General features: G+C 30.2%; 4 protein-coding genes across 5 annotated transcripts; 2 read left to right on the top strand and 2 right to left on the bottom strand.

The window, feature by feature from the left end:
- Nucleotides 1–3,413: 3,413 nt before the first annotated feature.
- On the bottom strand, nucleotides 3,414–3,917 carry LOC110624981 (pectinesterase inhibitor 11). The gene has a single exon (XM_021770458.1). It carries the CDS (start codon nucleotides 3,915–3,917, stop codon nucleotides 3,414–3,416), a length of 504 nt encoding a protein of 167 aa, XP_021626150.1.
- A 6,846-nt stretch (nucleotides 3,918–10,763) lies between these two features.
- On the bottom strand, nucleotides 10,764–11,267 carry LOC110624980 (pectinesterase inhibitor 9). Its single transcript, XM_021770456.1, has one exon. It carries the CDS (start codon nucleotides 11,265–11,267, stop codon nucleotides 10,764–10,766), a length of 504 nt encoding a protein of 167 aa, XP_021626148.1.
- A 6,212-nt stretch (nucleotides 11,268–17,479) lies between these two features.
- Nucleotides 17,480–19,642, top strand: LOC110625335 (actin-depolymerizing factor 2). The gene is made up of 3 exons (XM_021770951.2): nucleotides 17,480–17,635; nucleotides 18,921–19,186; nucleotides 19,300–19,642. The coding sequence occupies exons 1-3, from the start codon at nucleotides 17,633–17,635 to the stop codon at nucleotides 19,448–19,450; spliced, it is 420 nt and encodes a 139-aa protein (XP_021626643.1). The 5' UTR covers nucleotides 17,480–17,632; the 3' UTR covers nucleotides 19,451–19,642.
- Nucleotides 19,643–20,207: 565 nt separating this feature from the next.
- LOC110624638 (B3 domain-containing protein Os01g0723500) lies at nucleotides 20,208–22,118 on the top strand. 2 transcript variants are annotated; one of them, XM_021769852.2, is made up of 5 exons: nucleotides 20,208–20,529; nucleotides 20,615–20,778; nucleotides 20,925–21,285; nucleotides 21,460–21,611; nucleotides 21,735–22,118. In XM_021769852.2, exons 2-5 carry the CDS (start codon nucleotides 20,671–20,673, stop codon nucleotides 21,975–21,977), a joined length of 864 nt encoding a protein of 287 aa, XP_021625544.1. In that variant the 5' UTR covers nucleotides 20,208–20,529; nucleotides 20,615–20,670; the 3' UTR covers nucleotides 21,978–22,118. The 2 variants fall into 2 exon arrangements, with proteins under 2 accessions (XP_021625544.1, XP_043816905.1); XM_043960970.1 differs by having other exon boundaries at nucleotides 20,210–20,778.
- The last annotated feature ends 745 nt before the right edge of the window (nucleotides 22,119–22,863 follow it).

The raw sequence follows: 22,863 nt of genomic DNA, 5'->3' as shown, positions 1-22,863 counted from the left end.
TCCTCTGAGGAACAATGGCTTGATCATCAAGTTAAGCAATCAACCAATATTAAAGATCACAAGGTAACAATAAATGATAACATATCAACAAGAAGATTAAGAAGTTCTTGTTGACCAAAAATGTCCACCAGATTTCAAGATTGAAGGGCTTTTTTTTTCTGTTGTTGCAGTTGCAGGTGCCTGTGAGGAGAAGCCAAAAGCTAGCTGACAAAATCACAGCTCTTCAAAAATTAGTCTCTCCATATGGCAAGGTTATATTTCTTGATTTTCTATTCCTTGTGTGGAGCTAATTATTTTCTCCTATATTAAAGCTAATAAATTAGGGTTTTTTTTAAAAAAAAATTGCAGACAGATACTGCTTCTGTTCTTCAAGAGGCTTCTCTTTATATCAAACTCCTTCAAGAACAGATTAAGGTACAACTCTCTTCTAATCACAGTGGAGTTTAGTGTCCGTTTATTTGTGTAAAATAATTTATATTTTAAAAATTTTATCTATAAAAATATTTTTCATTACCTTGACAGAATTTGCTTCAGATGCTGAGTAGTTCATGTCACTTTCAGGTAAGCATGAACTAAAAATTCTATATTTTACATGTGAAACTAATGCATAATTTTGCTAACTTTAATGTTCATTAATCACCCAATCGATTTGAGTAAATTTGAAATTGTGATTAACTGATTTGTGACAGGAAACTGATGGCAGACTATTAGACCTGCAAAGCAGAGGACTGTGTTTGTTTCCCATATCAGTAATGCAGGAATTTTCTCAGGAAAATTGTTTTGATACTTGTAATGCATATTCAATTAAGTCAATCTTCAATTAAATTTAGCTTGGCCTTAACACAAGAATAGCCATATCTCTAATCCATTTTGGACAATTCTGTTTGAAAAAATAGAACAGATCTATTAGACAAGTTTTGTAGCTCTTTTGATATATGCAGAGTGTGCCAACTCCTGCAAATTTTGTTAATTTTGCAATTGTCATGATAAAATTTGGATACAGGGTTAGTAGATGAAGTACTCCATTGCCCAATATTAGAAATACTCACTATTATGAAAATGAATCTAAAGTAGCGGCTACAAATTGATACCATATATTTAAATTGTAGACATAAATTAATGGTAGCCGTTTGAAAATTGTTGTATTTGATTTTGATGTTATAACATATAGTATAAACAGTGCAGCTAAAAGTATAATTTTATAGTATTAAAATAACAATTTTATAATTTGAACTTAGTTCATTATCTGTTCTAATTTGCTTGATATCAATTTTGAATTATATGTGCATGAGTTTGTGAAATTGAGGAATAATTAAAGACACTTTAAATTTAGATTTCATGAAATAAGTCCGTATACATCTAGAAAGATCATCCACTATTGTCAAAAATAATGATTGTTATTAATGTCCTTTTATGAGTAAGGTCCTATACATCCATGTGGACTAGTTTAAAAGGTCTTGAGCAAATAGTACTACTATGAGGAAAAACTAACCTCTTTTGTTTAGCTCTAGGGTATTAGTACTACTATGAGGAAAAACTAACCTCTTTTGTTTAGCTCTAGGGCATGTAAGACAAGGATTACATAAGTCTTTTATCTGTAGGATGTCCTAAACAATTATGCCACAGGTTAAAAGAGTTTGAAGATGCAACAACATAGCAAATATTGTAATTATGTGATTATGTTGCTCAATATAAAAGAAACCATTTCTTTCCTCAGCCTTCCCAATAATCATCCATGTTAAGTGGTCCTGGACGAAAGACTGATTAGGCATAAAGAGAATAGAAACATCTTGTTCAGTGACAAGCTTACTTATTGATAACATATTGAACCTGAAACTTAGAATAAAAATAACATTCTGTGACAAAATCTTGGAATTAAGTTGTACAGAACCAATGGCTTTAACTTGAAATTGTCTATTAGGTAGAGACATAAAAAGATTTGAGATAGATGAAGATTTAGCAAATAAAGAAAGATTGCAAATGATATGATCGGTTGTACCAGTGTCTAAGATCTATCTAGACAAGGGTTCAAGAACTGATTTTGAGTAAGAAGAAAGGAAATTGGAATTGTATGTAACTATCATATTGACTTGTTGAGTGACTTTACTAATTTTTTTATCATCTAGAAGAGCCAACGGTTTTTGTATTTGATCTTTAAAAAGATTAAACATATTTATAGGAGCAACAGTCGGTGCATTGAGATTTGTTGAACATATGCAGACTTGTAGAATTTACCAGAATTTCCTCCACCACCATTACAATTACCCTTGTATCTTGTGAACTTGATATCAGCAGGAAAATCAACAATCTTATAGCATTGAGCATTTACATGTCCAGTTTTGTCAGAATGGAAACATACGAGGTTTGCTTTAGCCTTTTTAACTGCCATTGCAACCATTTCCGGAAAATATTGAGTTTGCAATATTAATGATATTTGTGTTTCTTCTCTTAAAACTATATTATAGGCCTAATCCAGAGTAAAAAAGGGTTTCATATTGATCACTTGTGAAGACAAGCCTTGATAGTTGTCATTCAATCCATTTAAAAACTTGAGTACGTAATCCTTTTGCTGGATTTCAATAAACTTGTGAAAACAATCAGAATTACACTTTCCACAACTGCAAGAAGATAAAGGTCTAAAGATTCTCAACTCTTTTTATATTCTATTTAGTTCAGTAAAATATATGTCAACAGATTTGGTACCTTGAATAATAGTGCACAACAATTGTTGATGATGATTGACTCTTGAATCATCTGCTTCTGAAAACCTTTGGTGTAGTTTGTCCCAAATTTACTTAACATTTTCAAGATAAAAGATTGTCAATGCAATTGGAGGTGAAACTGATCTTAACAACCATACAACTAGCAGATTGTTGCACCTTATCCATAGTAAAAATAATGGATCTCCGGTTGAAGGTTTTGAAATGGATCCATCCAAGAACCCTTATTTGTTTATAATTGAAACATCTGACGAGAACGATTTTCGCCAAGAAGGAAAATTCAGTACATTAATTTTGGAATAACAATTACATAACCATGATTTTTTGAATGATAAAAAAAAGAAGTTTTGAATTGAACCGATCGAATACTTATTCTTAGAGGTAGATACAACGGATTTCAAACTGTTACTATTGATTTATGATTACAGTAAAAATATATAAGACAACAATTTACTACTGACATCTTAGACCTATTTTTAAAGTATTGTATTAGGAGAATATTCTTTTAGTATAATCCAACAATTATATTCCCATTGTGCCTCCTTAGAAGAAAAAAAATCATAATTTGCAGCGAGTAATTTTTATTTTGGAAGGGATTATTATACATGCACTCAATTATACATGGATCTACCCTCCTTATATCTTATATAGAAAACTCTCTCTATTAATTCATGTTGTAAACTAATTAAGGCTTCATTTACATTTGCCAAACTGTTGGCAGAAGAGACTTAAAGAATTCTTTACTGCATCTTCCAAATCACCATACTTTGCCCTAATCGTCACCAATGTACTGCTTTTTTGCTTCTTCAGCTCATCATCCAATCCATCCGTACAATCCGAGCTATAAGTGAGAGCAGCGCTTACATACGTTTGAATATTAGATAAATGGCAATCATCGTTACATTGCTGATCACTGCCACCCAAGAAACCTAGCTCTTTGATTGAGTCGTTGAATTCATCCACCGCAGAACTGACTTGTTCAATACAGTCTTTGACGCCTGGGTCAGCCGGACTTGTTTTCGAGGCGAAGGAGTTTGCGGCCTGGGCTGTGCTTATAGTTTCTGAAAATGAAGCTTCCACCACCTGCTTTGCATTTTGTATCGTTGCGCTTTGAGCGATGGAGTCTTGTTTAGCGATTCCTGAAATGAAGAGGAAACAGTGGAGAAGAAACAGCAAGAAGATGGCAAGTTTGGCCATTTTTCTCTGAGAAAGATGATGAGGTTGAGAGGTTTTGTTAAATGATGATCTTGTAGTATAGGTTAGGTGACCTAATTATATAAGGGGAGGAAAAAATTTAAAATTTCTAAATAATTTGGAAATAAATTAAATACTTTCCAATTCTGCATTAAATATATTAAGATTTTGGATATTCGTTAATGCCTGATTATATAATTGGTAGGTGAATCCAAGAAAAATCAAAATTTCTCAGTAATTTGGAAATAAATTAAATACTTACCAAATCTGCAATAAATATCTTGAGATTTTGGAAATTCTTTCATTGAAAACATCTTAGTTACCATAATAATATGACTTTATCTCCTTTTTTGGTATTTTTTTTTTAAATCAAGAAAGTAAAATGGATTTAAAATAATAATTATGGATAACATAACTAAAATTTTAGAAATTACTTAAATGTGAGATATTTATTATTTTTAATTAAATTACTCTCTTACTAGGTACTCAAATTTGAGATGTTCATCATCCTCCATTAAATTATTTCCTCATTACACTACAAGAAATTGATGCTTTTCCGATGATTTTTCCATCTTTCAGGGGCAGTTGTTATAGCAGGTAAACGAATCGCCATATGAGCATCGTTATAGATGCTGGCTTTACAACATTGCAGTGTTTTTATCAACCGCCAGATATATATTTTTATTAAGAGCGATTGTTAGTGACAGACTTAACCGCTGTACATAAGATTTTAGAGGTGTTTAAAAATGTCTCTAAACGTATTTTATTTATAGAATAAGTGATAAATCAATCAATTTTAAAGACAGTTTAGACCGCCCTTATACAAATTCCCACCATAATTTACGGTAACTCTAACTGCCTCTAGCATATTAAAATTTCTTATTTATTGCTAGTTTCAATTAATAGTTGAGGTGGTTACAATAGTTGATATATATTATTGGTATCAAAATAATAACCACCCCAACACATTTAATAATTTTAGGGGCGGTTTAATGCAGATTCCGTTATTATTTATGGCAACTCAAACCACCTCTAGTATATTAAATCATCATTTTTATTATTCATTTGCATACATAGTTGAAGCAGTTAAAATCACCCATAAATATTTTTGGCGCTAAAATAACTGTAATTACAATAATATATACATTTCAAACCACCCTCCAGCTAATGCCATCATTTACCTATTAATAGCACAAAAGTAAAAGATTAAGGATTTTTAAAATTTTTTAAAATATGATAACTTCATTTTTAATATATATTACACATAATAGCTAATGACTGTCGGGCTTTTTCTACCCTAGGCAAGGTTGGGCCCAAGAGAAGGATGCTGGTCCAAAGCCCATCGGGCTTTTCTCATAAACAAACCAGCGGAGCACCCCGACTCGGAGAAATGAAACAGGCCAGACCAGACATGCGCGTAGGCCCATCCTTTAGGAACTCAGCCCGGTGATGTGACAGGAGGTAGGCAAGGCAGGCCCAATCACTTCGCAGCTTTGTCCACATGTGCGCCGAGAGAAATTAAATGGCCGTCTGGTGTGGAGAAAGGCTTTAACGCGTCCGTACGTACAGATCTAAGTGACAGAGACAGATGACACTGTAGCAGAGAGGCCGTTAGACGTCATTAGCAAACAAAAGAAAAAATGATAAAATGGGAGGAACGTCTTCCTCTCCATCTAAACTTATACTCATACTGTAAACCATATTCTCTGGATCTTAGAATATTAATACCAATAAACAATATTTAATAAAACAATTAATTAACATGTAACTTTATAAGGCAAAATAGATTAGTATCTCTTTTTTCAAAGTGTATGAAAAGAGAAAAAAGAAATGGGAAAATTACTTTGTAGTCCCTGAGGTTTAACGTAATTAACACTTCTGTCCCTCTATTTTGGCGACCCAACACTTAAGTCCCTCACTTTCTCTTCCGTCCAAATTCGTAGTCATTCCGTCCAAAATAGCCGTTTGGGACACGTGAATCGACAAAATTAACCCTCTTCTTCTTCTTTTTCTTCCTACCCAGCAACTTTTTCTTCTTCTTCTTCTTCTTTCTTCTTCTTCTTCTTCTTCTTCTTCTTCTTCTTCCTACCCAGCAACTTTTTCTTCTTCTTCTTCTTCTTCTTCTTCTTCTTCTTCTTCTTCTTCTTCTTCTTCTTCTTCTTCTTCTTCTTCTTCTTCTTCCTACCCAGCAACTTTTTCTTCTTCTTCTTCTTCTTTATTCTTCTTCTTCTTCCTACCCAGCAACTTTTTCTTCTTTTTTCTTCTTCTTCTTCTTCTTTCTTCTTCTTCTTCTTCTTCTTCTTCTTCTTCTTCCTACCCAGCAATTTTTTCTTCTTCTTCTTCTTCTTTCTTCTTCTTCTTCTTCTTCTTCTTCTTCTTCTTCTTCTTCTTCTTCTTCTTCTTTCTTCTTCTTCTTCTTTCTTCTTCTTCTTCTTCTTCTTCTTCTTCTTCCTCTTCTTCTTCTTCTTCTTCTTCTTCTTCTTCTTCTTCTTCTTCTTCTTGAATTTCACATTGAAAGAAGGGTATTTTTGGAAAAAATCGTCACATCCCACTTTTGACTCTTTGACCAAACGGTTTAAATGGACGGAAGGACTACGAATTTGGACGGAAGAGAAAGTGAGGGACTTAAGTGTTGGGTTACCAAAATAGAGGGACAGAAGTGTTAATTACGTTAAACCTCAGGGACTAAAAAGTAATTTTCCCAAAAGAAATATATAATGGAAGTCATGCATTGATATTTTCTATGTAAAGCAGGAATATAAATAATTGAAACACAAGGTGATTCATTAATTGATAATTTTCTATATACTTTTAAATTTAGATAGTATGAATTTTAATGTATTTTATTAGAGTCTATTTCATTATAAGTGAATTAATATTCAATATATTAATTTATATATCAACTATAATTTTAATATAATTATTTAAATTAATTAAAAATATAACACAAAACTCAACTAATTAAATATAAAAAGTATGTATCTGAAAACTCACAGTTTGCTCATACCCAGCAACTTTTTCTTCTTTTTTCTTCTTCTTCTTCTTCTTCTTTCTTCTTCTTCTTCTTCTTCTTCTTCTTCTTCTTCTTCTTCTTCTTCTTCTTCTTCTTCTTCCTACCCAGCAACTTTTTCTTCTTCTTCTTCTTCTTTCTTCTTCTTCTTCTTCTTCTTCTTCTTCTTCTTCTTCTTTCTTCTTCTTCTTTCTTCTTCTTCTTCTTCTTCTTCTTCTTCCTCTTCTTCTTCTTCTTCTTCTTCTTCTTCTTCTTCTGGAATTTCACATTGAAAGAAGGGTATTTTTGGAAAAAATCATCACATCCCACTTTTGACTCTTTGACCAAACGGTTTAAATGGATGGAAGGACTACGAATTTGGACGGAAGAGAAAGTGAGGGACTTAAGTGTTGGGTTACCAAAATAGAGGGACAGAAGTGTTAATTACGTTAAACCTCAGGGACTAAAAAGTAATTTTCCCAAAAGAAATATATAATGGAAGTCATGCATTGATATTTTCTATGTAAAGCAGGAATATAAATAATTGAAACACAAGGTGATTCATTAATTGATAATTTTCTATATACTTTTAAATTTAGATAGTATGAATTTTAATGTATTTTATTAGAGTCTATTTCATTATATGTGAATTAATATTCAATATATTAATTTATATATCAACTATAATTTTAATATAATTATTTAAATTAATTAAAAATATAACACAAAACTCAACTAATTAAATATAAAAAGTATGTATCTGAAAACTCACAGTTTGCTCATAAAATATTTGAGATAGAAATCTACGTAAGGTATGGACAATTTCATCTAATAATTCACATTTATTTGTCATGAACTGCAACTTTTGTTTAAGCATTGTTATCTCTTCTGATTGATTTTGAGTTAGTGGAATCCTCCTACCTAGATCCTACATTGTAAGAGGTCACAACAAAATAGTTTCTAGGTGTTGGTCCTAAACTTAAAGTTCACACATGACCATTATGCTTGAAAAATGCTCTTATTTAATTCATTTAAGTCAATGCTAGAATTTTCGCTTTGTTCGGCTATAAGTGCATGTGCCTTCTCCTATAAGATTAAATATATAACAATTAAAAAGGAGAAAATGTCATTTCGTCCACATATGTTCCATCTTTTTTCTTGTGAATTGCCTCAAAACATGCAAGTTTATCTGGATCTTTTCCAAGTTCTTTTTCCTGTAAGTAAAAGTTATTACCATTTAGCAAATACTTACTATTTTCTTTCTCTTTTTCGCATAACTTTCCTTCCTGATGTGTGAGTATTCTTTTATTTCTTTGCATTAAAAGATATTGATATTAATAAGTTACCTGACTCTCTACAATGAACCATTCATTAACAAGAGTAGGCCAGGCCATTGTTCTTCCACAACATTTTCAAATACATTTTCTATAATCTGTTCTTTAGGCTTGCATGGATCATAATATTGTGCCTTCAAGTCACATTTAAAATATCTCCATTTTTTATTCAAAGATTTTAAAATTCAACTCTTAGTTTTAGGTGAACATAAAAATCTTATCTGTACAATCAAAATTTAATAAACGCAAATTAGTAATAAAGATCATGAAAAAATAATTATTAACTTTAAACTATATTATGAGAATTTTATAACCTGAACAATCTTCTCCATTTTCCTTTTGAATATTGAAAAATCTTTATAGCCCATCCTGCAATATTCAAAGGTCCCACTTTGCACCTAATACTCTGGTTCAACTTGAGAGGAGAATACATAAGGATGGTCGTTAAGTTTCTCACCAGTATGGATTAAGCGAGAAAAGTTTACCAAGGTAAACCCAAATTTATTTTGTTTAATGCATGCACTATGATAAATGTCAAACCAATCACATCTAAACAGTATGACCTTAAAACTATCATGATAATTTAATTCTAGCACATCTATAAGCTTGCCATAATAGTTCATCCCTCCAATTTCTGAAGTGTTAGCCAAGCCACTATTTTGTGTCATATAGTAAAATAGACTTGATGTACATATTAATAAAGTAAAAATCAATTATTTAACATCATATAATAATAAGAGAAAAAATATAGACACCAATGAATATAATGAAACTAAACCCATATATGATTTTTTCATCCATTCAAATTCTAGGTCACGATAGATGGGTTTCAAAGTCTTTTGCATCAACAGAGTACCAATGGGAATAAAAAGAATAAAAAAGGGTCATTTAATTGCATGTTTGTATCGAAACTTGTGATAGTTACTTATCTTTGAGAAGATTGAAATGAGTATCTCACTTTGATTTCAAGTCATTCTCCCAGCAGAATTGAGTGTAGAAAAGTAGAATTAAGAGAAAGCAATTTACAAAGAGCAACTTGATAGAGAAAATCTAATAAAATCAGGAGAACCCAAAAATAGAGAGTGAGAGAGAGATCGATAGTTTATTTTTCTTCCTATCTTATTTCCTTTTGGGCGCAATTGAGGAAACACAAATTTTCAAATATTACGGCAAAATTTATATATCGCCTTTGTGAAGTACGGATCATTTAGCGAATCTGAAGTTATTGCAGCATATTTCATTTGGACTCTATCACCCGCTCCTACAAAGAGGCAAAATTAAAAAATGCCTTTCTCAGTTGCCATTTTTTATAAGGGATATGATCATTGAGGCGATTGATAAGATAGCCTAAATGAACACTAACGAATAGATACATGTTGTTCAGTGACAAGCTTACTTATTGATAACAAATTGAACCTGAAACTTGGAATAAAAATAACATTCTATAACAAAATCTTAGAATTAAGTTGCATAGAACCAATAGTTTTAACTTGAAATTTTCCATTAGGCAGATATACAAAAGGATTTGAGATAGATGAAGATTTATTAAATAAAGAACGATTGCAAATGATATGATCGGTTGCACCAGTGTCTAAGATCTATATAGACAAGGGTTCAAGAACTGATTTTGAGTAAGAAGAAAGGAAATTGGAATTGTATGTACATATCTTATTAACTTGTGGGGAGACATTACTAGTTTTTTGATCACCTAGAAGAGCCAACAGTCTTTGTATTTGATCTTTCGAAAGATTAAACAGATTTACATTCTCATAAATAGGAGCAACAATCGATGCATTTGAGATTTATTTTGAATAGTAGTGCACAATAGTTGTTGAAGATGATTGACTCTTGAATCATTTGGTTCTAAAAACTTTTGGTGTAGTTTGTCCCAAATTTGCTTAACATTTTCAAGATAAAAGATTGTCAATGCAATTGGAGGTGAAACTGATCTTAACAACCATGCAACTAATAGATTGTTGCATCTTATCCACAGTAAAAACAATAGATCTCCAGTTGAAGGTTTTGAAATGGATCCATCCAAGAACCCCTGTTTGTTTCTAATTGAAACGTCTAACAAGAATGATTTTCAACAAGAAGGAAAATTCAGTACATTAATTTTGAAGTAACAATCATATAACTATGAATTTTTGAATGGTAAAAAAAGAAAGTTTTGATTCGAACCGACCGAATGCTTACTCTTAGAGACAGATTTCAAACTGTTATTATTGATTTATGATTACACTGTTATTATTGATTTATGATTACGGTAAAAAGATAATAATTTACTACGGATATCTTAAACCTATTTTTAAAGTATTGGATAAGGAGAATATTCGTTTAGTATGATCTAACAATTGTATTCCCGGTTGTGCCTCCTTAGAAGAAAAAAAAATCATAATTTGCACTGAATAATTTTTATTTTGGAAGGGATTATTATACATGCACTCACTTATACATGGGTCCACCCTCCTTATATCTTATTTAGAGAACTCTCTTACTAATTCATGTTGTAAACTAATTAAGGCTTCATTTACATTTGCCAAACTGTTGGCAGAACAGACTTAAAGAATTCTTTACTGCATTTTCCAAACCACCATACTTTGCCCTAATCGTCACCAATGTACTGCTTTTGTGCTTCTTCAGCTCATCATCCAATCCATCTGTACAATCCGAGCTATCAGTGAGAGCAGTGCTTACATACGTTTGAATATTAGATAAATGGCAATCATCGTTGCATTGCTGATCACTGCCGCCCAAGAAACCTAGCTCTTTGATTGAGTCGTTGAATTCATCCACCGCAGAACTGACTTGTTCAATACAGTCTTTGACGCCTAGGTCAGCCGGACTTGTTTTCGAGGCGAAGGAGTTTGCGGCCTGGGCTGTGCGTATAGCTGCTGAAAATGAAGCTTTCACCACCTGCTTTGCATTTTGTATCCTTGCGCTTTGAGAGATGGAGTCTTGTTTAGCCATTCCTGAAATGAAGAGGAAACAGTGGAGAAGAAACAGCAAGAAGATAGCAAATTTGGTCATTTTTCTCAGAGAAAGATGATGAGGTTGAGAGGTTTTGTTAAATGATGATCTTGTAGTATAGGTTAGATGACCTAATTATATAAGGGGAGGAAAAAATTTAAAATTTCTAAATAATTTGGAAATAAATTAAATACTTTCCAATTCTGCATTAAATATATTAAGATTTTTTTAATTCAAGAAAGTAAAATGGATTTAAAATAATAATTATGGACAACATAACTAAAATTCTAGAAATTACTCAAATGTGAGATATTTATTATTTTTAGTTAAATTACTCTCTGACTAGCTACTCAAATTTGAGATTTCATCATCCTCCATTAAATTATTTCCTCATTACACCGGCGATTTTTCCATCTTTTAGGGGTGGTTGTCATAGCGGATCAACGAATCGCCATATGAGCATCGTTATAGATGTGAGCTTTATAATGTTGCAGCGTTTTTGTCAATCGTCGTATGTATATTTTTATTAGGAACGGTTATTAGTAATAGACTTGACTGTCATACATAAAATTTTAGAGGTGTTTAAAAATGACTCTAAATGTATTTTATTTATAGAAAAAATATAAATCAATTAATTTTAAAGACAGTTTACACTGCCTTATATAAATTCCTACCATAATTTGCGGTAATTCTAACCGCCTCTGACATATTGAAATTTCTTATTTATTATTTGTTTCAATTAATGGTTGAGGCCGTTAGAATAGTTAGTTTATATTTTTAGTACCAAAATAATAACCACCTCAAGGCATTTAATAATTTTAGAGACAGTTTAAACCGCTTTTATGCAGATTCCCACTGCTATTTATGACAACTCAAACCGCCTCTAGTATATTAAATCATTACTTATATTATTTATTTGCATTCATAATTTTAGAGACGGTTTAAACTGCCTTTATCCAGATTCCCTCTATTATTTATGGCAACTTAAATCACATTTCTGCTGTTATTTATAGCAACTCAAACTGCCTCTATAATATTAAACCATCATTTTTATTATTAATTTGAATTTATAATTGAGGCAGTTATAATCATCCATGAATATTTTTGGCGCCAAAATAATTGTAATTACAATAATATATACATTTCAAATAATCCTCTAGCTACTGTCATCATTTACCTATTAATAACACAAAAATAAAAGGTTAAGAATTTTTAAAAAATTTTAAAATATGATAACTTCATTTTTAATATATATTATACATAATACCAATAAACAATATTTAACAAAAAAATTAATTAATTTGTATCTTTATAAGGCAAAATGGATTAGTATCTCTTTTTTCAAAGTGTATGAAAAGAGAAAAACAAATATATAATGGAGGTCATGCATTGATATTTTCTATGTAAAGCATAAGGAATATAAATAATTGAAACACAAGGTGATTTATTAATTGATAATTTTCTATATACTTTTAAATTTAGATAGTATGAATTTTAATGTATTTTATCAAAGTCTATTTCATTATAAGTAAATTAATACTATAATTTTAATATAATTATTTAAATTAATTGAAAATATAACACAAAACTCAACTAATTAAATACAAAACGCATGTACCTACTTACAGTTTACCCATAAAACATTTGAGATAGAAATTCATGCAAAGTATGAACAATTTCATCTAATAATTCACATTTACTTGAGTTAGTGGAATCCTCCCACCTAGATTTTACATTGTAAAAAGTCACACTAAAATAGTTTCTAGGTGTTGGTTCTAAACCTAAAGCTCGCACATAACCATTATGCTTGAAAAATGCTTCCATTTAATTCATTTAAGTCGATGCGAGAATTTTCGATTTGTTCAGCTATAAGTGCATGTGCCTTCTCCTATACGGTTAAATATATAACAATTAAAAAAGAGAAAATGTCTTTTTTTTTTTTAAAGAAAAAAAAAGAGAAGTAGTTAAGTAGATAAACTGAATAATACCATCAGCTACTTTATATTCTCATCCACACATGTTCCATCTTTTTTCTTGTGAGTTGCCTAAAAAAATGTAAGTCTATCTGAAACTTTTCCAAGTTATTTTTCCTGTAAGTAAAAGTTATTACCATTTAACAAAATATGAAAATTAAACTATGTTAATAAGCATGATATTGATAATTAATAAGCATATCGATAAATACTTATCATTTTCTTTCTCTTTCTTTTCTTATGTGTGAGCATTCTTTTATTTCTTTGTTCTAACACTCAATTGCTATATATATACATTACATCATGCAATACCAAAAAATATTGACATGAATAAGTTACTTGACTCTCCACAATAAACCATCCATTAACAAGAGTAGGCCATTGTTCTTCCACAACATTTTCAGGTACATTTTCTATAATATGTTCTTTAGGCTTGTGTGGATCATAATATTGTGCCTTCAAGTCACATTTAAAATATCTTCATTTCTTATTAAAGATTTTAAAATCCAGCTCTTAGTTTCAGGTGGACATAAAAATCTTATCTGTACAATCAAAATTTAATAAACGCAAATTAGTAATAGAAATCATGAGAAAATAATTATTAACTTTAAACCATATTATGAGAATTTTATAACCTGAACAATCTTCTCCATGTTCCTTTTGAATATTGTCTTTATGGTCTCATCTTGCACAACTTGAGAGGAGAATACATAAGGATCGTCATTCAGTTTCTCACCAATATGGATTAAGCGAGAAAAATTTATCAAGGTAAACCCAAATTCATCTTGTTTAATGCATGCACTATAATAAACGTCAAACCAATCACATCTAAATAGTATGACCTTAAAATTATCATAATAATTTAATTCTAAGACATTGCAAGCTTACCATAGTAGTTCATCCGTCCAATTTTTGAAGTATGAACCACGCCACTATTTTGTGTCATATAGTAAAATAGACTTGATTTACATATTAGTAGAGTAAATATTAATTATTCAACGTCATATAATAATAAGAGAAAAAATATAGACACCAATCAATATAATGGAATGAACCCATATATAATTTTTTTTTCACCCATTCAAATTTTAGGTCACGATAGATGGGTTTCAAAATCTTTTGCATCAACAGAGTACCAATGGGAATAACAAGAAAAAAAGGGTCATTTAATTGCATGTTTGTATCAGAACTTATGATACTTACTTACCTTTAAGAAGATTGAAATGAGCATTTCACTTTGATTTCAAGTCATTCTCCCAGCAAAATTGAGTGTAGAAAAGCAGAATTAAGAGAAAACAATTTATAGAGTGCAATTTGATAGAGAAAACCTAGTAAAATTAGGAGAACCCAAAAACAGAGAGAGTGAGAGAGAGATCGACAGTTGATTTTTCTTCCTATCTTATTTTCTTTTGAGCGCGATTGAGAAAACACAAATTTTGCTCCAAATTTTCAAATATTATGGCAAAATTTATAAACTGCCTTTAGTACGAATCATTTAGCGAATATAAAGTTAATTGCAACATATTTCATTTGGACTCTATCACCCGCTCCTACAAAGAGGCGAAACTAAAAAACGCATTTATTCATTGCCACTTTTTATAAAGGATATGATCATTGAGGTGATTGATAAGATCGCCTAAATGAAATCGCCGGCAAACCCAACCCTCCCCTCCCCTTTTGTAGTGTTAGCTAAAATGGTTGTATTTTGAATGGAGTTTATTAAATATGTGGCTTGAATTTTGGATGTATTTTATTATAATTCGAATTGTAAGTTTAATATCGCTAATTGAATTGGATAAACAATAAGAACATGTGTAGGAAGGAAAAAGCGAGGACTTCATGGTATGGAGAGTTATAAATAATTATATTTTGGTGAATTATTTTAAAAAGGCCCAACGTTTGCACATATTTGCATTTTAATCCAAACGTTTTAATTTTAATTTAATTGGTGCCAACTTTTGCATTTTGGTGCAATTTTAGTTAATTTATAAATTTCTAAATTTAATAATTTATGTGACAATTTGATAATCTAGCTGACACATTACGTGTATTATTATTATTATTATTATTTATATAAACTAATGATCAAATGACTAAAAAGACCTAGCGTTTATATTATTTTACGTTTAATCCAAATGTTTAAATTTTGAATCAGCGTTTATATTATTTTACGTTTAATCTAAATATTTAAATTTTAGATAAATTGGGCCAACGTTTGCATTTGAATATAATTTTAATCAATTTCAAAAAATTAAAATGTAAGAGTTCCGATAGAATGTCAAATGTAATATTTTATTATTTTTTAAATATAAATTAATTTCATATATGAAAATAATATTAACTCATACTTAACTATAGTAAATGATATATTTAATTCTAAAAGTAATAGCAATTTAAGTGTTAAATATAGACAGATTCAACAATGGATAGATTTTATTTTGTATTTATAATTATAAAAATTTAATAATAAATATATTATTTTTAATTATTTTATATATGTTGTTATTTTAAATTAAAAATATGTCTGTTATAAAATATTCATAATTATTAATGTAAAATAAAATTATCACTGTTGAGATGTGAATTATATATTAATTTTGATTTTAAAAATTAGCCAAAATTACATTCAAATATAAACGTTAGACTAATTTATTCAAAATTTAAATATTTAAATTAAAATACAAAATGATATGAATGTTAGATTTTTTTAATTAATGACTAATTAAAAAATAATAAAAATAATTTACGTGACATATCAGTTAGACTATTAGATTGCCACATAGACTATTAAATTTTAAAATTTACAAATTGACTAAAGTTGCAACAAAATATAAATGTTGAGCTAATTAAACCAAAATTAAAATATATAAATTAAAATACAAATACACGTAAACATTGAATTTTTTTGCGTTAATTAGTCTTATATTTTTATTTTATGTATTATATGAAATTTCAAAAAATATATATATTTTTATGCTGAAGATAAAATATGATTGTATTAAGAAGCGATTAAACCCTTAATAAAGTACAACTGATTTATAGGATTCCCGACAAAAAAAAAAAAAAGCAGAGTGAAGAGTTTTCTATGCCAGGTTATGAGCAACACTATTACATGAACATTTTACAAATAGAAAATCAATAGAATCTATAGTTTTGCTCAACTCCTGAATATTTTTAATCATCGCATTGATGTTGATAGAAACAAGATTCTCTAAAAGACTTGAGACAAGATTCTTGCAATCACTTTCAACCTGAATGCACCTTAAGCCCCTGTTCTTAACAAAGAGGAGAGATTCCCTGCACCCTAAATTTCAAGATGCAAGGGACTAGAGATATGAAGGATAATTCCACGTCCTAATGAGTACTGCAAAGGCTCTCTTACAATTCATTGAATCCAAAACTACGTCAAAGTTAGTTTTAAAAAAATTGATTGGTGGTACTTGCCAAAAGCAAGATTCAGTACTTTCGTTGTTCTTCTTAAAATCATTTTGCATGAAAGTGGCTGAAACAATGATAAAATCCTCACTCTACAAATTCTTCCTAAAAAGAAAACAGTTTCGACTCTTCCAAATATTCCACATTAATATAACAATGAGTTGAACGTATTCTTTATTGCTTCTATTATCTAGTAAGGTTATAAGGAGGTTCTACCAATAATCCTTGAAGAGAAAGGATAGAAAAACCAAATCCTCGTAAATCTTGGAAGTCAAAGGAGAAATGTCTAAAAGAAAAATATATTAAAATATTAAAATTTTAATAATTTAATAATTGATCTTTTGGTTAATTTTTTTTTTTTAAATATATTACTATTTAATATAAAAAAATTTATTAATTGATTTATTAATTTTATAAAAATACCTATTAATTAATTTTTTTATATTGAAAATATTTTTTTTTAATATTTAACTCTAAAATAATGAAAAGATTTATTAATAAATAATTTTTTAAATTTTATAAATATTTTAATATATTTTTTAAAATTTAAAAATTAACTAATAAATTTTCTTATACCTTTCTTATAATGCTGAGATAAAATACTCAATTTTTTCTCATTTTGAATCAGCTGAATTTAAAACGATTGACTGTATTAAAAAATTATATTTTGAATGAGTTGAATTTAGAACGACCGATTGTACTCTTAAAAAATTACTAACTGTTGAACCTAAACGACGTCGGACCGCCACAATGGCCTAGCTACGAAGCAGGCTCATTACGAGACACGCACGCCAACCTCACCGCCCAAGACGTGGCATACTTTTCCATCATTGACCGTGATCGTGATGCGAGCTTGGCAGAGATTCCACACATACGAAACGTGAGAGAAAGGAGAGGCTTTCCCATTTTCAAGTTGAAGTTTTATCATCGCCACCTCCTTTTTTTTCTCTCTCTCTCTCTCTCTTTCGAGCCCTAGATTTTCTCGCTCTTTTTCGGCCCTATAATTTTCTCGCGAAAATGGTAAGCGACTCCTATTACTCTATGTACGCGCTACTTAATTTCAATTTTAAAATCCTTGCTCCGTTTGTTTTTTCCAATGGTTTTTGATGAACATGATGATTACTTGATTTGATGATCTTTGTAATTTGGATCGTTTGCTTCTGATGATGAAAATAACCATGTCGATTTTCGATTATTCATTTGTAGGCAGTGTAGTGCTTTGGTTGCCGTTTAGTGTTGGATTTTGCTGTTTTTCTATTGATACGTTTATCTTTCAGGCAATGTTTAGTTTTAGGTTTTGTTTTATGCTTTAACCCCCTTTTTTTCTCAAAAAATAAAAAGTAAAGTATTTAATTGGTTTCCCCAATTTCCGAAGATTTTGTTGGTTTGCCTTGTTAAAATTTTCATTTTATTTTATTTTAGTTGACTCTTCCACGTGGTTTGATTGCTCCATTCATATAATTATTCACTAAATTTAATTTTTAATGGTTTAGTGGATGATAGTGATGGTGATACTGTTAGACGTTAGGATTGGCAGTGAAAGTTTTAGGAAAGGTAAAGCTTTCCCTTTCTGAAGTTTTTCTTTTACTAAATTGGGTAAATTTACAAAGATCAAACAATTTGATTTTTTTTTATTTTTTCTTTCGGTCACGGGAGAAAATGAAAATTCATGATAATTTGGAAATGAAATGATTTTGAGTCAAGGATCTTACTATTGTGAACTGTAAAATATATGCTAGCTTTTTTAGGGGTAGCCTGAAAGGCTGAAACTGAAATGAAGTGTATTCTAGTGTTAAAAGTTCTATGCTTTCGTTATATTTGTGGATGCTGTTTATTGGACAGAGATATTAAAATTTTATGCTGCTGGTGGACTAGGATCACACCAATAAATTTTTGCTTGAAGAAAAGTGTGATTTATCTGAGAATTGTATCGGGGGAAAAATGACTTCTGTAGACAACCAAGATTACAAGCTGAATCTCATAAGTAAAAGAAGTATGTGAACTCCTAATTCTTGTATCAGAATGCGAACGCAAGTTGAAGTGTGGATTAAGTGGATGTTGCTGAGTTGGGTGCACGAAAAGGACACAAATCAAATCAAAGATCTGTATCCACGTTGTAAAACAAAACTAAGCAAATAATGAAGCCTAATCTATGCAACTTTGGACTTTGTCACTGTTCAAGTTCTTATACTATTTCCTGACTAATGTTTGTTTGTATCTGGTGTAAAGAATGTGGATTTCCAACCATTTATGGCATTAATGTTTCTGTTGTTCCCAGTATATTAGTATTTGTTTCTGTTTTCAGGCCAACGCAGCATCTGGGATGGCTGTGCATGATGACTGCAAGCTGAAGTTTTTAGAATTGAAGGCAAAGAGGACTTATCGCTTCATTGTTTTCAAGATTGAGGAGAAGCAGAAACAGGTGATTGTGGAGAAGCTTGGTGAGCCAACCAATAGCTATGAGGAATTCACAGCAAGCCTTCCTGCCGACGAGTGCCGATATGCTGTCTATGATTTCGATTATGTGACAGAGGAGAACTGCCAGAAGAGTAGGATTGTCTTTATTGCATGGTAAATGGACATGCATACATGCAAACGTGCTCTTTTTCTTTTTCCTCCATATGGTTATTATACAGTTTTGCTTTTATGATTTTCTGTTTTATTTATGGTCCTTGCTTGTGAAGGTCCCCTGATGCATCAAAAGTGAGAAGCAAGATGATTTATGCAAGCTCCAAGGACAGGTTCAAGAGGGAGTTGGATGGTATTCAGGTAGAGTTGCAAGCTACTGATCCTACAGAAATGGGTCTTGATGTTATTAGAAGCCGATCAAATTGAATGTAGGATATCTTCCATATAATGGACAAGCCCATATTATGTGGGTAACTAATGTTATGTTTATATGATTTGAACCTAGAATTTGCCTCTTGAAGCGTGTCTCATAATATTTATGGATTGGATTCACGGATGAGAGATACCCTTTTGGTGTGATGTTTACCAGCAAATTATATGATGGTATGTTGGGGTGTAGTTTTGGGTTTGATTTTGTTGGTTGCTTTTGATTTTCTTTGTTATTTGGTTGCCTTTTGCTATTTAGCAAAGTCTAAATGGAGACACTGGTGGATTTGGGCAATTGGGCCGCAGAAAAGTTTTCTCATTGGAAAGGGGTGTTCTATTTGGATGACAAATGCACATTTAACATTTTTTTTTAAAGTTATTTTAAAATAAGTTGTAATTATTTATTATACCTAATAAAATATCGATAAATCTGCACAAATTTATATTAATACTTAAAGGTAATTCGACAAAAGTTCAATTGCTTTATTTGTCTGGAGAAAATATTTTTTTAATTAAAAAAAATATTTTTGAATATTTTTAAAATTTTATTAAAAAATATTTTCAATAAAAAAATTTTCTAAATCCAATTTATTTTCCCAAACAATGGAATCTAATTAGTTTAGTGTTTTTCTTTGATATGAGTTTTATTAAATAATTAATACATAAAATATAAGGTAAATTACTATCAAGTTTCTAAAATTTTTATAAATTAATTTATTCCTATTTTAAAAAACCGATAATTACATTAAACTATTTATAATTTTTAGTCTTACAGTTTTAATTATAACATTATATTATTTAGACTTATAATTTTAAATATTTATACTATATAGTCATTTTATTTTAAAATTTAGAAATTCGATAATAATTATCTCTAAAATATATCGTCTCGCATATTATGTTACCTCTGACATTTAGATAAAAGGATTAATTCTATCATGAAAAATATTAGCAATAGGTGACTGTCTGATATTCTTCATCTATTAGTTAAAATGTATTTATTATATTTCTCAATCTTTAAATAGATATACAATTCAACCAATACTAGCACGAAGAATGTCAACAGTTACTTGGAAAAAGTGAGTATTGCTAGTATCTGTCTTCTCCCCTTAGTCCTAAAGCTGCGTTTACTGAGTAATTAACAGTTACTCCTTTATCAAGAAGATTTCAGAGAAGCTCTGCTGCATAAACACAGAATCTCGAGATTGCTCTGTTCCACAATGACTTCACTTGCAGGCAAATCCCAGGATGAGATCTTCACTGTTAGAAGAAAACCAACAAGATTTTTCAAGATAATCCTTGAAAATACTATCCGCGAGGGAAAACTTGTAAGCTTCTTTCCATCTTCCTTATTACTTTTGATCATAATCTTCTTTATTTTTTCTTGGGTTTCTGTTATAATCTTTAGCAGTATTACCATAATCTTTTGGTCTTAATCTAGACAAAAATACCCATTTTCTGATTCTTTTAACAGGGGATTCCCACAAAGTTTGTGAAAGATTATGGAAATTGTTTATCTAGTCCAGTAACCCTTACAGATCCCACAGGCAACTCATGGAAAGTAGATTTACTGAAAAATGGGAATGATGTTTGGCTAGAAAAGGGTTGGCCGGAATTTTCCGAGAATCATTCTCTGAAATATGGGCATTTCTTAGTTTTTGAATACAAGGGAGATAGCCATTTGCATGTGTTTATATTTGATGAGAGCGCTGTAGAGATTGAGTATTCAGGGAAGCTAAACTTTGATGGAAACTCACCATTGCCCAAGAAACAAGAAGATGGTGATCAAGATATCATTTATCTTCATACAACCAGGAGTGGCAACCAATCCAAAGGTATAAGCTTGAGATTTCCTGCAAATTTCTAATTAAAAAAAAATGAACCATTTAGTAAATTTTTTAAAACTTAAAAAAGCCTTGTAATATATTTTTCAAAATTTGATAGTCAAAATAATAAGTTTTTATACATTACAGAAACTGAATAGTAAATTTTTCTTTTCTTTAATATAGAAAAGCAGAAACAAGTCATGGCTGCGAAGGGTAGGAATTGGCAGATTGAAAGGCCTAAATCGGCAAAAACTTGTGGAGCTCTTCAAGCTGCCAACAACTTCATCTCTAACTATCCATTCTTCAAGGTTCTTTTAAGGCGAACTCTTGATGTGGTATGGCATTTATAAATATCAAACCATTAGAAGAACACCATTGTTTGATTTGATCTTGATGGTTTATCCAGTGAAGAACATCATAAACTCCAGCAATGTGTATTGAATTTTCAATTTTTGCAGAACGTTCCCTTCAGTTTGATCAGGAGATATATGAAGTGTGAATCACAGATTCTGATGCTTCATGTTGCTGAAAAATCTTGGCCTGTAAAGTTGAATGTGTATTCAAATAGGCGAATAGCTTCGTTAGCTCGTGGTTGGACAGCATTTGCAAGGGAAAATTGTCTGGAAGCTGGAGATATTTGCATCTTTGAGATGATTGAGAGGAATGTGCTGAATGTGTTCATGTTCAGATGTGCTTGTTAAAATGCCTGATTTTCAGTCTTTTTTTTCTATTATCAGTCCATTGCACGGAAGAACTCTGTTTTTGCATCATTTGGCATGTATTTATTTTGAGAATGCTGCAGAATTTGTTGGAATCCAATTCAACTGAAATTGATTTTCAAGATTCTTGCTTTTCCATTTTTAAGTACTGATCATAATCTTAGCCATAGTTATCTAAATAATACTTTCAACTCGTTTATTTTTTTATTTTTTAATTAACAATCTTTAAAAATAAAACTAGTTTTCGTTAATAACTTTTATTTTAAATTTTATATAGTTATATTCCTCTATTTTTAAAATTAAAATATAAAAAATAAATGCTTTTTATTAAAAAAATTGGTAAAATTAAATTCTAGCTATTAATTTTTAACATCTTTAATTTAAACAGTTAGATTACAAGTTGGATAAAATAATAAACACAAAATTATAGTTTCATTTTAATCTTAATCTTCCAATTTTAGACCTCGTTGATAGAAAAGTAATTTTTAAAAAAAATCCTAATTCCATCCTAACTCTCTAATTTTTATCTTCAAAATCCCAACCCTATATGTTAGGGTTTATCTATCTATAAATTCTACATTGTCTTTTCATTTTGTGGACTCAAAGCCACATGGAGTTCGAAGTAGGGTTCGAATCAAAGCTGTTCGAAGTAGGGTCCGAATCAAAGCTATTCATGATCTATCCGAAACTCGATCGAATTCAATTCGTTTTTTAAATCGTTTTTTAAATGTGCTGAGTTCTGAAATTTTAAGATAATTTATTAAACGAGTCAAATTTAAACTTAATAATATTTAATTTGTTAAAATTCGTAATTGATTCATTAAGAGACTCGCGAGTTGATTCGTTAAGAGGCTTATAAATTACACTA

Source organism: Manihot esculenta, chromosome 10 (assembly GCF_001659605.2).
Source record: "Manihot esculenta cultivar AM560-2 chromosome 10, M.esculenta_v8, whole genome shotgun sequence".
NCBI classification, from domain to species: domain Eukaryota; kingdom Viridiplantae; phylum Streptophyta; class Magnoliopsida; order Malpighiales; family Euphorbiaceae; genus Manihot; species Manihot esculenta.
This window is presented reverse-complemented; position numbering and strand designations above follow the sequence as displayed.

Bases quoted from the DNA above. Each gene is read 5' to 3' on its own strand.
- LOC110624981 (XM_021770458.1), bottom strand. From the start codon at position 3,917: ATGGCCAAACTTGCCATCTTCTTGCTGTTTCTTCTCCACTGTTTCCTC.
- LOC110624980 (XM_021770456.1), bottom strand. From the start codon at position 11,267: ATGACCAAATTTGCTATCTTCTTGCTGTTTCTTCTCCACTGTTTCCTC.
- LOC110625335 (XM_021770951.2), top strand. The intron at 19,187-19,299 runs GTAAATGGACAT...TTGCTTGTGAAG, and splicing joins AGGATTGTCTTTATTGCATG to GTCCCCTGATGCATCAAAAG.
- LOC110624638 (XM_021769852.2), top strand. From the start codon at position 20,671: ATGACTTCACTTGCAGGCAAATCCCAGGATGAGATCTTCACTGTTAGA. The intron at 21,286-21,459 runs GTATAAGCTTGA...TCTTTAATATAG, and splicing joins GAGTGGCAACCAATCCAAAG to AAAAGCAGAAACAAGTCATG. The intron at 21,612-21,734 runs GTATGGCATTTA...CAATTTTTGCAG, and splicing joins TAAGGCGAACTCTTGATGTG to AACGTTCCCTTCAGTTTGAT.